General features: G+C 47.8%; 2 protein-coding genes across 2 annotated transcripts in view; both read left to right on the forward strand.

The window, feature by feature from the left end:
• fbxl5 (F-box and leucine-rich repeat protein 5) overlaps nt 1–3,522 on the forward strand; it is a 7,340-nt gene extending 3,818 nt beyond the window's left edge. Inside the window, exons 6-11 of the mRNA XM_068725408.1 lie at nt 1–29; nt 155–303; nt 389–471; nt 559–1,287; nt 1,995–2,143; nt 2,657–3,522. The exon at nt 1–29 is cut by the window's left edge and continues 97 nt beyond it. Of these exons, the coding sequence (XP_068581509.1) occupies nt 1–29; nt 155–303; nt 389–471; nt 559–1,287; nt 1,995–2,143; nt 2,657–2,733 (1,216 nt within the window). The 3' untranslated portion in view covers nt 2,734–3,522. The remainder of the gene's footprint in view (nt 30–154; nt 304–388; nt 472–558; nt 1,288–1,994; nt 2,144–2,656) is intronic.
• Nucleotides 3,523–4,211: 689 nt separating this feature from the next.
• nek1 (NIMA-related kinase 1) overlaps nt 4,212–15,000 on the forward strand; it is a 14,980-nt gene continuing 4,191 nt past the window's right edge. The window contains 31 exon segments of the mRNA XM_068725427.1: nt 4,212–4,278; nt 5,227–5,375; nt 5,478–5,574; nt 5,672–5,769; nt 5,906–5,989; nt 6,095–6,162; nt 6,303–6,389; nt 7,207–7,261; nt 7,697–7,897; nt 7,982–8,054; nt 8,186–8,340; nt 8,473–8,538; nt 8,792–8,851; nt 9,180–9,227; nt 9,323–9,403; nt 9,492–9,676; nt 9,792–9,911; nt 10,005–10,083; nt 10,637–10,723; nt 11,171–11,254; nt 11,391–11,468; nt 11,952–12,047; nt 12,143–12,307; nt 12,518–12,571; nt 12,692–12,914; nt 13,278–13,403; nt 13,581–13,757; nt 13,849–14,067; nt 14,256–14,361; nt 14,591–14,667; nt 14,765–14,982. Coding sequence (XP_068581528.1) covers nt 5,259–5,375; nt 5,478–5,574; nt 5,672–5,769; nt 5,906–5,989; nt 6,095–6,162; nt 6,303–6,389; nt 7,207–7,261; nt 7,697–7,897; nt 7,982–8,054; nt 8,186–8,340; nt 8,473–8,538; nt 8,792–8,851; nt 9,180–9,227; nt 9,323–9,403; nt 9,492–9,676; nt 9,792–9,911; nt 10,005–10,083; nt 10,637–10,723; nt 11,171–11,254; nt 11,391–11,468; nt 11,952–12,047; nt 12,143–12,307; nt 12,518–12,571; nt 12,692–12,914; nt 13,278–13,403; nt 13,581–13,757; nt 13,849–14,067; nt 14,256–14,361; nt 14,591–14,667; nt 14,765–14,982 — 3,384 coding nt within the window. The 5' untranslated portion in view covers nt 4,212–4,278; nt 5,227–5,258.

The following is a 15,000-nucleotide window of genomic DNA, read 5'->3' on the forward strand; positions in this document are numbered from 1 at the left end:
GGACGAGGACGCTGATGTCGACGAGTCCGGTAAGGAAAGAAAAATGTGTAATAATATAAAGAATGGTCACCAAAGTTCCCCCGTTTTCGTGGAACGAAGGTTCCACGGGTTCTATGTCTAAACCGTCCGTTGTTCTGGTTCCCCATCTCTTCAGATGAGTCCAAACGAGGCTCCCTGGCCATCGACACCGCTCAGCGAGAGAAGAGGCTTCTGAACGGGATCATCCAGAACCTGCTGCCGGCCGTGGGTCCGTCTGTGAAGTCCATCGTTCTGGCCTACAGTTCTACGGTCTCCAGTAAAATGGTATGCGGCCCGAGATCTTTATTCTGACTCGGTAATGACTCGTGATGAAGAGCGTGTCCGAGCTGTGATGTCCTCTGTCTTTCAGGTGCGCCAGATCCTCAGCCTCTGCCCCAACATCACTCACCTGGACCTGACCCAGACGGATGTTACCGATTGTGCGTTTGACAGGTAAATGTTCAAAGTCAACCCGGTCGGTTCTGTTTTTTTTTTTTTTTATGTACGATAAGCTCCTCACCGCGTTCTCCCTCTTTTCAGCTGGTCGTCTCTCGGAGCGTGTCTCTCTCTGGAGCACCTGGATCTGTCGGGGTGCGAGAAGATCACGGACTACACCACCAAGAAGCTGTCCGTCGGTCTGGGCGACCCCACCTCCTCCACCTGCTTTGACCAGCGCTCGGACCGGCGGGCCAAGCTCCTCAAGAGTTCCCCGATCCCCATCACGCTCACGGAAGAGAGGAACCTGCATCCGGCCGGGCGCCGGCGGCAGGCCATCGTTTTCAAGCCGGGGGCGGAGCGCTGGGGCGGCGCCGGCACCCCGACGCAAGTGTGGGTCCTGGACCCCTCGGACCTCGCCGACATCGAGGATGCGGCGGAGTGGAGCCGCCGCGGCGGGCTGTCTCTCCCCGTGGCGGAGAGCTTGGTGGAGGCGCAGCTCGCGGGGAGCTCGTGCTGCTGCAGGAGGCGCGGGCACAGGACCGGCCCGAACGCCTCCTTCTTGCATCAGCAGTACGCCGGCGTGTCGGGAGAAATGCTCTGCGGTCACTCCACCTGCTGCACCGGAGACGCGGCCCTCAGGACTTTTGGCGGGCCTCGGTGCGAGTCGGGCTCCACCAGGAGCGGCGCCGCAGAGTTTCGGACTAAATGCTCCTCTTTTGGGGCCCTGCGGTGCCCCGAGCGGGAAAACAGGACTGACCGGTCGGAGGCAAAACGCTCTCTGAGGTTTCTCAGCCTCTCCGGATGTTATCAAGTCACAGACCTGGGCTTGAGGTAAAGATCTCTATCTCTGTCTGTCTGTCTGTCTGTCTCTCTCTGTCTGTCTCTCTCTCTATCTCTGTCTCTCTCGCTCTCTGTCTGTCTCTCTCGCTCCCTCTGTCTCTCTCTCTGTGTCTCTGTCTGTCTGTCTGTCTGTCTCTCTCTCTGTGTCTGTCTGTCTGTCTCTCTGTCTCTCTCTCTCTGTGTCTCTCTCTCCTCTTCCTCTCCCTTCCTCTTTTCTCTGTCTCTCTCTCTCTCGCTCTGTCGCTCTCTCTCTCTCTCTCTCTCTCTGTCTCTCTCTCTCGCTCTCTCTCTCTCTCTCTCTCTGTCTGTCTCTCTCTTCTCTCTCTCACATAGAGTTCAGTATCTTCAGACACTGATGTGATCACTTTTGTCAGGTTGCTGTTTCTAAACAGCATTTAGTGGTGAGTGTAGTTATTAGTTATTTTCAGAAGGCGGTGACTACACTCGCGTTGGTCATTTGTTCCACTTATCTCCTGCAACCTTCCTCACCTACGCAGTTTTGGTGAGATGAGTTCAGACTGTTTATTCACAGTGAATCAAATGGAGAAGAAGAAGTGCATGTCGTCATTATTAGATTAATAGAGGAAGATGTTGTGCAGAACATTTGCTACAGTCAACAGTTTTGCCTTTATTAGGTTCAGACTGGATTATCTCTGTGTGTGTGTGTGTGTGTGTGTGTGTGTGTGTGTGTGTTTCAGGGCTCTGTCGCAGCGTGGAGGGCTTCCGTTCCTGGAGCATCTCAACCTGTCCGGCTGCCTCTTCATCACTGAGGTGGGGCTGCAGGAGCTGGTGTCGGCCTGTCCGTCCCTCAACGACGAGCACTTCTATTACTGCGACAACATCAACGGTAACAAGTGAAACTGAAGCCAACCGCACCGGGTCCTAAAGAGTCATTCAATTATTTATTTTAATCCAGAGAGAAGTAGAGTCATTTTACACTAGACTTCTATACAACCAGAGGAGTCGCCCCCTGGTGGACACTAGAGAGAATGCAGCTTTAACACACAAAGCTTTGACTTCACTTTTCAGAACCGGGAGGAGGAGGTATATGTACTTGATTTTGGTTTTGGGGTGAACTGTCCCTTTAAACATGTGAATGTGAAGCAGATCTATAACGATGTGTTCCAGCTGTAACAAACATCACTAACTCACCTGCATAGCATGTGTCTTAGTGTAAGGAGCAGGTGCTACTGAGGTGGAAGGTAAGTAGGCATTACAGTAGCTGCTATGACGCCGTCAGTATTCACTTCATTACATGTATGTATTTAAATTACAATGATTTTGTTTTTTTTCTAGTATTGTTCGTGCGTCCCGTAGCGTGTAGTTCCGTAGGTGACCACCGTGTGGTGTTTCTCCGCAGGTCCTCACGCGGACACGGCCAGCGGCTGCCAGAACCTGCAGTGTGGCTTCAGGGCCTGCTGTCGCTCCGGAGAGTGATCCGCCCGGCAACGCTCTCCTTTAAAAAAACAAAAAAAGATAAATATCACGTCTCCCTTTTTTTTTTTTTTTAATGCACTTTATCCTGTGAATACCGGTTTATGTATTTCATGTCACTTCAAAAAAAAAAAAAAAACATGTTTCTGGATGAAACTTTTTTTGTTTGTTGCTCCTGTTATTCCCATTTCCATCTATATTAAATGGAAATACTCTTTTTTTTTTTAGGAAAGGAAAACACAAAAGGGGCGACAGTGGATTTGAAGTGTCTGAATATTTTTGGGTTATGAAAAATAAAAAAAACTAGAGAAGCGTTAACACCAAGTACTTTGTGTTTTGTGTAGTTTAGACCATGTTTCTTCTGTCACTGAAGCTCCACTGAGCTGTACAGACGTCTCCTCCTCCTCCTCCTGCTGCGTGTGTTTAGTCGATCTGTTTATAATATCAGCGTTTCAGCCGACAACGTTTCCATCACCGAGGCAACGGAACCACCATGTACAGACATGAGTGTTCTTAAAACCAATTTTTGTGAAACCAGACGTTCACCAAAACGAGCTCTTTCTTCTTTGTGAACTCCAATGTTGTGTTTTAATAAACGGACCGATGTTCACCAGAGGGACTTGAACTCATCACGAGGAGCTTTTAGGAGACTCCCTTCAGATCGGGAGAAGCTCGTTTTCAGGAGATCGTGCGTCATCTTTAAACGCTCTGCAGCAGAAATGTATTTTGTGCATGAAGAATTCTATTGGAAATTCATAAACGGAACAATAAAGAAGTATCTTGGGGTTAAAAGCTGTGTTTATTGTTATTAATACTTTTGTAACGTCAAAGTGTGACATTTTATTGTCTTAACACATAAAATACTTATATTTCATAACACAACAGCTCTGCATTTATTAATGAAACATTATGAATACATATATATACAAATATATTTATATTTGTATATATAAATATACATGTGTATATATAAATATATTGCACCAAATACATTTTATATACTTTTACTTACTGCTTATACCTCAGCAATAGATATATATATTTTATATTTATATATATGTATAAATACCAATATAAATGTAATATATATATATATATATATTGTAATATTTATATATATCTATAAATATACAGTATATATACATATGTATATAGATATATATACATATGTATATATATATCTATATATATAGATATATATATAAATATAATTATATCTATTGCTGAGGTATAAACAGTAAGTAAAAGTATATAAAGTGTATTTGGTGCAACGGTTTCTGTCGTCGCTGCACTTCAATGATTGGCTTGTGGTTGCTAAGGGGAAATGTCCACAGCAACAGTTAGGGGGTGGAGACTATCGGCCCGTCTTTCACCGTGAAAGATGACGGACAGCCGCTTAAACCAATCCACGGTTGAGGAATGTGACGGCGACCAATGAAACACTCAGCAAAAAAAAAAAAAATAGCGCCGTAGTTAGGTAGAGAGCGCAAAGGGCAGTAGCAAGTTACCAGAACCTCTGCGAGACAGCAGCGAGAAAACAGACTAATGGTAAGCTAAGTATTTACATATAAATAACATGTATTAACCGCGAACTACCGAAGTGAGCTCCTTTAATTATGTCACTCTGTGTTGCGTTCACTGACAGGGCGTATATTTGACGTAGGGAGGTCTAGCGTTAGCCGCTAATGTAACGGTAACGTTAGCTATGTGGCTAACAGGTAACGTTAGCTATGTTGCTAACAGGTAGATATTGTGTGTTGTCCTCTTTGAATCAGAATCAGAACCGAGGAATGTCGCACATACAAGGAATTTCACCTGGTGGAAGGTGCATAACATCAACAATAAACAATCAACACAGTGCAAAAATATAGAAACATATTAAAATGTACAATAAAATATGAAATATAGGGCACAAACAAACAGATGACAGTACTATAAACAGGTCTAATGTAAGTTTAATGTAAAAATTGTCAAATGTATTTAAACAGAGACATAGAAGGGATGTGTATTTACAAGACGACACACAAGAGTACTTTAAAATATATATATATATTATATTATATTATATATATATATATATATATATATATATATATATATATATATATATATATATATATATATACCTACCGACCGACCGACCGACCGACCTACCCACCCATCCATCCATCTATCTAGCTCCATCAAGGAGGACTGTGATGGAGTTACATAATATATATATATATATATATATATATATATATATATATATATATATATATATATAATTATGTAACTCCATCACAGTCCTCCTTGATGGAGCTAGATGGATGGGTGGGTGGGTAGGTCGGTAGGTAGGTCGGTAGGTAGGTCGGTAGGTAGGTAGGTAGATAGATAGATAGATAGATAGATAGATAGATAGATAGATAGATAGATAGATAGATAGATAGATAGATACTACCGACTCTGAACCCTCAGCTTTTGGGTCAATCCCTGACCGATATGCTCTCTTTGCAGCCCCGGCATGAGGAGCCAGTCCTTCCACTAACATGGAAAAGTACGAAAAGGTGAAGAAAATTGGCGAAGGTTCATTCGGGAAGGCCATCCTCGTCAAATCCAAACAGGATGGACACCAATACGTCATCAAGGAGATCGGCATATCTGCGGTAAGCTCCCTAAAAGTTACACACGCTCCACCCGTGTCGGTGTCAATGTGAGCTCCCTAATGCTTCCTTCTCTCCACCTCCTGGTCCTTGTCCTCCCGACAGATGTCCAGTAAAGAAAGGCAGGAGTCTCGGAAAGAGGTTGCCGTTCTCGCCAACATGAGTCATCCCAACATCGTCCAGTACAAGGAGTCTTTTGAAGGTATTCACACGCGATCCCGAGATCTCAGCCTTGAGCTGAAAGAAGCGTGAGGTGTTCCTCATGACTTCTCTGAATGTCTTCTAACACGTTTCTGTAGAGGGGGGCTGCCTGTACATTGTGATGGATTACTGTGAGGGCGGAGACCTCTTCAAGAAGATCAACTCTCAGAAAGGAGTGCTGTTCTCAGAGGAGCAGGTAAAGCTCCTCTTTAGAAACATGTATTCAGACCCTTTTAATGTCTGCTTTCCTTTGGGTTGTTCAGCCATTAGAATCATAAGAGATGTGGATCCTGTGTGACGCTGGTTCCCCCGTCTTCCCCCCTCCCCCCCAGATCATGGACTGGTTTGTGCAGATCTGCCTGGCGCTGAAGCACGTGCACGATAGAAAGATCCTCCACAGGGACATCAAGTCTCAGGTATTTCTCCCCCTTTTTTTTTTTTTTAAAACCTCCAGATCTTCCCTCCCAACTCGCCCGTCTGTCCTGTATTCACACGTCTTTTTTCCCGTATCGTCCACGTAGAACATATTTCTGACCAAAAATGGGACGGTGCAGCTCGGAGACTTTGGGATCGCAAGAGTGCTGAACAGGTGTGTGTGTGTGTGTGTGTGTGTGTGTGTGTGTGTGTGTGTGTGTGTGTGTGTGTGTGTGTGAGAGATGTCACCTGAATAGATTCATGGATCTATCTATATGAAGCGTAACGCGACCCGTTCTCCTCTCGTTCCTTCAGCACGGTGGAACTGGCGAGAACGTGTATCGGCACTCCGTACTACCTGTCGCCAGAGATCTGTGAAAACAAACCGTACAACAACAAAAGGTGCTGATGACTGTTGTTGTTGTTGTTTTCCATGTTTGTGGTGTGAATGAATATTCATTAGAAAGAGTGTCTCCTCTCTATCGAGTGAAGCTGCTCGCCTGTCGCTGCAGCAGGATGTCAGTATTGATTTGCTCTTCAACCACTTTAAGTTTGTCATTTAATCCACTTCAGTTACAACGGATGAAGTCAGTCTAGCAGGAACTCAACGTTTAGTTTCATCAGCAAAGAACTGCACTTTGTTTTTTCTCCATTTAAGGGAAGACAATAGGGTCAAAAATGATGAATATTGTTTCATTTTGTCATTTGACATTTTAGAGCCAAAGGTTTGTACGGAGAGGATTTATGATTTCTCTCTTTGTATCAGAAAGTACTGTCAACAGACATAAACAGTAATCTGTTTTTCTCCATGTTTTTATTAATAAATGTAGCATAAATCACAGATATCACCATCAAACTTCACCACTTCATCACTGAGGATTATTTATTGTGTTACAAGTTTACTGAAATGTGATGTTTAAATATGCAAATGAGGCTTTATCTGATGGTAACTGTTGGTGAATTTATGATGAATCTACAGACGCAAACAGACAAAGAAGTAAAATAAATGTTTGATTTCCTCTAGTCTGACAGAAGACGAGTTATGGAGGAAAAATAACAACAACTCTGAATGAACTAATGTTTGAGCCTGTTGTGTTTCCCATCAATGATGATGAAATACCTGTTGATACTTTATTGGATGGATGTAAACCTCAGAGCTTACCCCCGTCTGTGCATCTGTTTGCTCTAATCCCCCCCCCCCCCCCCTCCCTCTCTGCAGTGATATTTGGGCTCTTGGGTGTGTCCTGTATGAAATGTGCACTCTTAAGCATGCTGTAAGTATTCAGTGTGTGTGTGTGTGTGTGTGTGTGTGTGTGTGTGTGTGCTGTTTATTCATTAGTGCAGATGTAATACGCAGCATTGCAATGCTCTCTCGCATGCTTTCATGTATCAGGTGTTCTGATTTCTGGTCACATGACTGTTGGTCTCAGACGAATCATTCATGGCTTCATAGTTGCAATAAGGAGCTCAGAATTTTATGTTTTTTTACAGAATCTGGTTAAAGTGAACCGTTAATTTGTGGCAAGATTTGAAATGAGAACATGTAGACTGAAATGTTTTTGATGAAATGTCACCATTTTAAACTTCGTATTGTCTGCTGTTAGATTCGGATTCAGTCTGTGTTTAGTGGGTGTTTGGGGTTCGGAGGGTTAATAACCGCTGCTTTATTACCACCGTCGAGTGCGATTCTACGTCTTATTTCTCCCCAGTTTGAGGCCGGCAACATGAAGAACCTGGTTCTGAAGATCATCCGGGGCTCGTACCCCCCCGTGTCCGTCCACTACTCCCAGGAGCTGCGCTCTCTGCTGGCGCTGCTGTTCAAGCGCAGCCCGAGAGAGAGGCCGTCCGTCAGCAGCGTCCTGGACAAACCTTTCCTCACCTGCAGGATCGAGAGGTTCCTCACCCCGCAGGTAGAGCGGCGCACTGCCGGCTCGCTCCGGTACACAGCGGCAACGCTGCAGGTAACGCTAACGTTCCTTCTCTACCGATTCCAGATCATCGCTCAGGAATTCCGCCATACTTTTCTTCACAAGCAGCCTAAAGTGGGTTTGGTGCAGGGGTCACCAGGTCAGCATCACTTCTTCTTTTCCCACATAAAGTAGAGATAAACTAGTCGCTCTGTGTTCATTGCACTCGTTGTATTATTGCTGTTGAATACTGACTTGGATGAATGTTTTTAATGGTTTTCTTTGGACTAGCTAAGCGTCCTGCCCCTGGCTCCACACCACTCGCCCCGGCCCAGAAAATCACCAAACCAGCCAGCAAATACGGAGTGCCTTTAACTGGGAGGAAGGTGTCGGGTGCAGCCAAAAGACCCGCGGAGAGGAAACCGGCTGTGAAGCATAATAAGCCGGTGAGTAGATGGCCGATGACCAGTTACTGCGACGCTCTTTTTTTTTTTTCTTTTTTTTTTTTGCTGTCGTGTCGGAGGCCTCTCCCATCCGTGTGCTTGTTTCTACATCATCGTGTGTCATATGTTGCTTAGGCCCCTCCCCCTGCAGCCCCCCAGAGAAGAGTGAGTCAAGTGGAGGAAGAGAGGAGAAAACACGAGGTACAGCAGAGAGCGCCTCATAACTTGAATTTACTGTTAGACTCCTCCTTCTTTTCTTTTTTTACTCCCCCGTGAAGGTCTCCTCCGACCAGCATGTTTCGTTTCTCTTCTCTCTCTCGTCACGCTTCATCCCCACGTTCACCCGTTTCCCTCATTCCGAGCTTCCTCTGTGAGCCGCAGCAGCCCTGCTGCCTCAAAGAGAGTGTCTGTAAGATGCTTCTTCTTTCAATGAGATGCTTTTTGCCTCATTCAGGATGGCATGAGGAAGAAAAGGATGGAGCTGATTGAGAGAGAGCGGAAGCAGAGAGAGCAGGTGGGTGAATCCGTTGAAGAGTCGGTCGTGATGTTCTGTAAGTGTGTCTGTATGAGGTTCTCCTCCACAGTCAGGGTTCTACAGCGAGGTGAAGAGGCGAGAACATCCTAAATGTAGCGTTCACTTAAACTGATGGAGGTTCTTTTAGGAGTCTGGAACACGTCCGCAGCAGAACGTCACTTTGTTCTCCTGTCCTGGTTCTATGAACTCATCTGCTGTAGTAGAACCCTGACTGTACAACCTTACTTCAAAGTCCAAACTCTCCCTGTTAGTGTCTTTTGTAAAGTGTCTGATGGATCAGGAAGTGTAACAAGTGTTTTTCCTCCAGATGTTCCTGTTGAAAGCGGAGCAAATGAAGAGATATGAAAAAGAAAAGGTAGCTCTCATTCCTCATGTCTCATTGTAAAGGGTGACTGTACCGTGTGTCTCCATCTCAAGCTGAAGTAGTGAAGAACCTGTGGTCTTCAACAGATCAATCGTATAAACCAGGCCAGAGAACAAGGCTGGAAACACGTCCTGAGCTCTAGTGGAGGGAGCAGCCCAGAGAGGAAGGTACTGGATTCAGTCACCAGAGCTCAACAGAACATTCTGTGATTCCTCCTTCAGGCTCACAGACGCCTCTTTTGTGCCCTTCGCTCAGTGCTTTGTAGGCGGTGGAAACAGGGCCGTCCCGTGCTCCGCTCAGGGTCCCAGCCCTTCGGCCTGTCTCCACGGTAACGCCCCGTACGAGCACTACCACGCCGCTGTGGACCAGATGGCTAAACCGCAGCCTAAAGTGGGACCGAGCAGAGAGGGATCCTCAGCAGGACCGGGCAGTCCCATCCGGTAAGGTTCCAGATGTCTCCGTGGTTCGGGTGAGTTTCTGTGTGTTAAATACTGGTTTTAATTCCCCCCCCCCCCCCCCCCCCCCCCCCCCCCCTCCTTCTCTGTTTGTGAGAAGCGTACCGGCTGCTGCCGGTCCAGTGCTGCCCAACGGTCCCGCCCGACTCCTGAACCGCGACGCCATCAAGAGGGAGCTGCAGAGGCTGCAGCACGTTTCCAAACCGGCCCACGTCAGCCGGTTAGTCGAGCAGCTGCTCCTCCACATCTGGATTCGAGCTCCACATCCCTCAGCTCTTCCTCGTTATTCACTGTACAGCGGTTCTGTTTTCAGGCCGCGGGGTCAGGTCGAGGAGTTCTTACAGCGGAAGAGGGAAGCCATGCTCAACAAAGTCCGTGCCGAGGGACAGCTGGTACGTAGTGACTCTTCTACTGAGTGCTTAGTCCTGTTACTGAGACACGGAACCTCTTCTAACGCACTTAAAACCCCTCGCTTACTGGGACAGATGTTCTATGCACAGATGTTTTTAAATGTTGTCAAACTTAAAGCTCCATTTAGCGACCTGGTTAGCACAAGTAGCATGGAGCCGGAGGAGCAATTGAGTGAACGTAGGAGAGGCCAACATGACCTGAAGTTGTGCGTTAATAGATGTTCAGCCACTAGGGGGCAGAATGAGCTGAGAGCTGACAGACTCACTTCTCTGACGACCTTCTCGCCTTTTTTAAAGTTGTTGTTGGTGGCAGTGTTTTGTCCAAAGGAGGTCCGTTTGGGTCCAGCAGACCTGGAGACTCTGGCTGGATGTCATTTACGGTGGGAAGTCGTTGTTGCTCGTACTCACTGTTACATAACGGTGAAGACATGTTTTTGATTTTGGTTCCCTCCTGGCTCGAGCTCATGACTGTTAGATGTTTAAGGTCCTTTTTTTTTTTTTGTAAAAAAAAAAAAAAATGTGGACCGGTAAACAGGGAGCTCGGCAAAACCTGGCAGCGACCTATGGGAGCCGGGCCGGTTCGATCTGGTGCAGGAGACCCAGAGCCAACAAAGAGGAGGAGGTAGGAGCCTCGCAGTCCACCTCTCACTCACAGCACGTCTGGCTTTGGCTCGTCGTCCTTCATGAACACCTCTCTCTCTCTCCCCCCCCCCCCCCCCGACCCATAATTCAACCCGGCAGCTCAAACTGCCGCGTGCTGTTCCACTGTCTTTACTTTGCCTCCCCAATCACAGCCGCTCACAACAATAAACACCATTGTTTTTGTTCGTCGTGTCCCATTTCTAGCACCCACCCCCACCTCGGTTTGGACTTGTTTATTGCAGCTTTGTTTTTTTGCTTTGAATGGAGCTCATGAATAGAAGCATCTGTATCGTTAACTGTTGTGTAGTTTATCGTTCTGGCTGATGTGTTCATGTACAGGTGCTGTCGTTTGTGATTTTCACTTCTGTGCGATTGTGGCCGTGTGTGGAGCTTCCGGTGTGTAACGCCTGCGCTGTTTTGTTCTCAGGAGTACTTGTCGAGACTGAGGCAGATCCGCTTGCAGAACTTCAATGAGCGTCAGCAGATCAAAGCCCGGCTCAGAGGAGAGAAGGTGCGGTCCTCCGCTCTCCCTCACTCTCAGCGTTAATGAGTGTTTTTCCTCTTTTACTCGCTGACGTTCCGTCCCCCCCCCCCCCCCCCCCCCGGCTGCTGCTGCTGCTGCTGCTGGTGTGTGTTTCTATTCTCAGTATGACAGCGATGGTTCTGACAGCCAGGAGTCCAGCGAGGAAGCCGAGCACAGGAGGAAGAAGATCGAGGCTTTAAAAGTGAGTCTGCCTGCGGACTGATTCGTTTCACAACGTTCAGACGATCGCAAGAAAAACAAGCCGGTGACACAACGATGTGTGGGTCCTTAAAGCTACACAAGAGAAGCAGAAAACGTTCCTGTAGAGCAATGCGTCAGGATGAATGGAAACAGAAACGGGTGAATTCTTTGGGCGGCCTCTTAACATTCAAAATTCGACATCATCTAAACGTAGACTATGCTTGAGTCCTGCGGTCGGGGTGCACAAACCGATCCAGGAGCCGGGTCTCTGCAGGATTTGGGCACCACGGTCTCTGATCTCCCGTTAGTCCCGATGTCACCCCTCTCCGCTCTCCTGACACCGTCCTGCTTTAATCCAGGTTCTTCACACAAAGTGTGAGGACACTCAATGAGACGCTGTCTGCTCTCCTTTACTGACCTTTTTATGAAGTTCAGGAAAAGATCAAAGTGTTGCTGGTGATAGCCTCATGCTTCTTGTCACCAGGCCCAAGCTAACGCCCGCGCCGCCGTACTGAAGGAACAGCTGGAGAAGAAGAGGAGAGAGGCTCACGAGAGGGAGAAGAGAGCGTGGGAGGAGCATGTAAGCGCTGATCCTCTTTTGCACATTCCTACCGTCACCCGTCCTGCACCGGTGCATCGGTTCAGACTAACCTCTGGTATTGTGTGTTGTGGAAGCTTGCGGCTCGGGGGTTGAAGGCTGGCATCGCGGCAGCATCATCATCATCTACCTCCGACGGTCCTCCTCCACAGCCGAGTCCCTCTCAGCCAGACCCAGCTGCCAAAGCTCCGGCCCCGCCTGCAGCCATATCCATGACGGCCGCCCTGAAGAATGTCGGAGCGGTCAGTATACATTTACTAAGTCTGTCACACCCGACGCCAGCGGTTCCCAACGCGGCGTCTGGGAATTCTCTGCTCTGAGGAGGTCGGAATTAGATTTTTTTTGCACCTGTAGAGCTTAAATCATAACGAAACACCGACGAGATGCAACGCCACAGTATTTTATTTGATGTACTTCTTAGGTATATCAATTTATCATTTTGTGTTTGACAGATTACTCCACTCAAAGAAAAGGTACCTGAGCCAGAGTCTGCTACAGTCATCCAGGTGAGCGTATGACCTGTCAATCATCATTCATTCATGCTTTAAATAGCAGGAATTCAGACTCCTCCCCCCCCGAGTCCATTTTCAGAGACATAATTCTCTTTAATCTCTTTTGCGTAACAGAGCGAGAAAAAGCAGATTCTGCGCCGACTCAACCAGAACCTCAAAGCCCAGAGCCCGGTGGAGGACGCGGAGAAGTCTCTCCCGGGTCCGGCCCCTCAACAGAACCGGTCCGACTCGGAGACGCGTCCCCCTTCCAACGGAGACCGGAAGAAGTGGGAAGCGGCGGAGCTGCCGCTGCTTCCTGTGGCTCAGCTCACCTTAGAGGGAACCTGCACCTCAACCAGTAAGTCCAGCCACCCCGAACGATGACGTCACATCCTGTTTAGCTGCTGACGTCTGCAGCGTTCTCCATCAATACTGGACCAGTTCAAAACGCCGTAGTTACTCTTTTACCAAAAGTACAATTTACAAGATTATGATCTTGTTTGTGTGTTTTCTTGCTGGTTCCCTTCACAACCACTTCAAAGTGTAATCTTTTGAAGTGGTTGTTGTTTTAGAATTGAAAACAGACACACTTATTTAGCTCGCCTTCATATAGTTAGCACTAAGTAATATTAATAAAACGTCACGATCACCATGATTTATCCACGTCGGTGTTTTGTTTTTTTACGGTTTTGTGAGAACTTTTCTCTCTCGTTGTCACCAGCCACCTCAGCGTCTCCAGAGGACGCGTCGTCTTCTGCCGGAGACAGGAAGAAGTGGGAGGCGGGAGTTCCTCTGGTCCTCTCCGTAGCCCGACAGACTCTAGAGGACACGTGCATCGGGACCATCGGTGAGTCGCTGGTCGACCCGAGTGAGAACGCGGAGAAAATCACAACAACCTGCAGAAAAAAACCTGAAAGATTATTTACGTTTCTGTCTCTGTTTCTGTTTCTGTTTCTGTCTCTGTTTCTGTTTCTGTTTCTGTCTCTGTCTCTGTCTCTGTCTCTGTTTCTGTGTGGTGTCTCAGAGCAAACGGCGGGGGAAGTGATACAGATGGCGGCGCTGCAGGAAGAAGCTCCTCGGAAGGTGTGGGGGGCGAGTCCAGACTCTCAGGTGCTGAGGGTGCTCCAGGAGGCGGAGCTTCAGCCTCTCACCCAGCAGCTGGAGGACGTCGCCGTCCGCGAGGACCAGAGTTCCAGCCCCGGTTAGTCTCCATTCAGTCGTTCTCTTCCGTGTCAGCGACGTGGAGGAGGTGGTGTGACGTCGTCTGTGATCTGATGTCATGTTCTCCTCAGATAAACCCGACCACACACCACCACCACCACCATCACCACCACCACCGCCAGCAGCAGCAGCAGCCGAGGTCGTGACGCCGCCGAAAGACGAGTCGTCCTCTAAACCGGCGCCGCCCGCTGTGGTCCGGAGCCCGGCGGTCCAGAAGGAGGGCGCTCCTCACACCACCGACGCTGCAGCACAGAGAGCAGCGCTGCAGACGAACCTCAGCGACTCTCAGGGTCAGTGTGGCGCTCAGCGTCTCTGCTCCTCATGTCTAAATGTATACAGATCCACAGACACACATGTGATGTACACGTATTCTTTACAGCGCTTTGATCAACTTGTATTGTTCTCAAATGTCCTCAATAAATGAACTGAACTTGAAACTAAAGTATATTTCAACCCTATCCGGTCTGAATCTGTGCAGATCCAGCAGACGTGGAGTCGTTGGTTTTGGAGGAGACCCCTAAACGGGCCTCACGTCCTCCAGCTGGTGTGCAGCAGGCCTGGCAGCAGGAAGCCCCACAGCCGATGTGACTGTTCTCCTTTTATTATTATTATTATTATTATTATTATTATTATTTACATTAAGAAATGTGCCAAACTTAAGATTCACTCATTATTTTCCACAATATGTTTTAACGCTCCAGAAAAAGCATAAATTTGTAGATTTTTTTAAAATATTTTCTATTGTTGGAGTGAACAATTTCTTTAATCCGTTTTAAAAAACATTATTCATGTTAAAGTGTATTTTTCTTCCAGGCCACCAGAGGGCGTCATAACAGCAGCCGGCGCTAAAGAGGTCGAGAGGAGCGCAGAGAGACCAGCTGATTCCTCTGGTGAGGTTTTTAACGTTTAGTGAGTCAAAGACACTTTTCTGTCTCCAGATCTTAATTAACCCCCCCCCACACACACACACACACACACCCTGTTCAGGTCCAGCACAGAGCGAGGAGCCCCTGTTCACGAAGCTGTGCTCCCCGGCCCACCGCCGCACCGCCGCCCTGGCGCTCCTCTCGGCCCAGTCCTCCCTGGACGAGTCCTCCTCCTCCCTGGCCTCGCGCTCGCGCTCCGTCTCCCCGCTGCGCTCCAAGCACCACGACGCCCTCCTCATCGGCCTCTCCACCGGCATGTTCGACGCCAACAACCCCAAGGTGACCCGCCGAGCTTTT

The sequence above is a fragment of the Cebidichthys violaceus genome, unplaced genomic scaffold (assembly GCF_023349555.1).
Source record: "Cebidichthys violaceus isolate CVI_PGR_0920_01 unplaced genomic scaffold, fCebVio1.0.p SCAF_35, whole genome shotgun sequence".
Lineage (NCBI taxonomy): Eukaryota > Metazoa > Chordata > Actinopteri > Perciformes > Stichaeidae > Cebidichthys > Cebidichthys violaceus.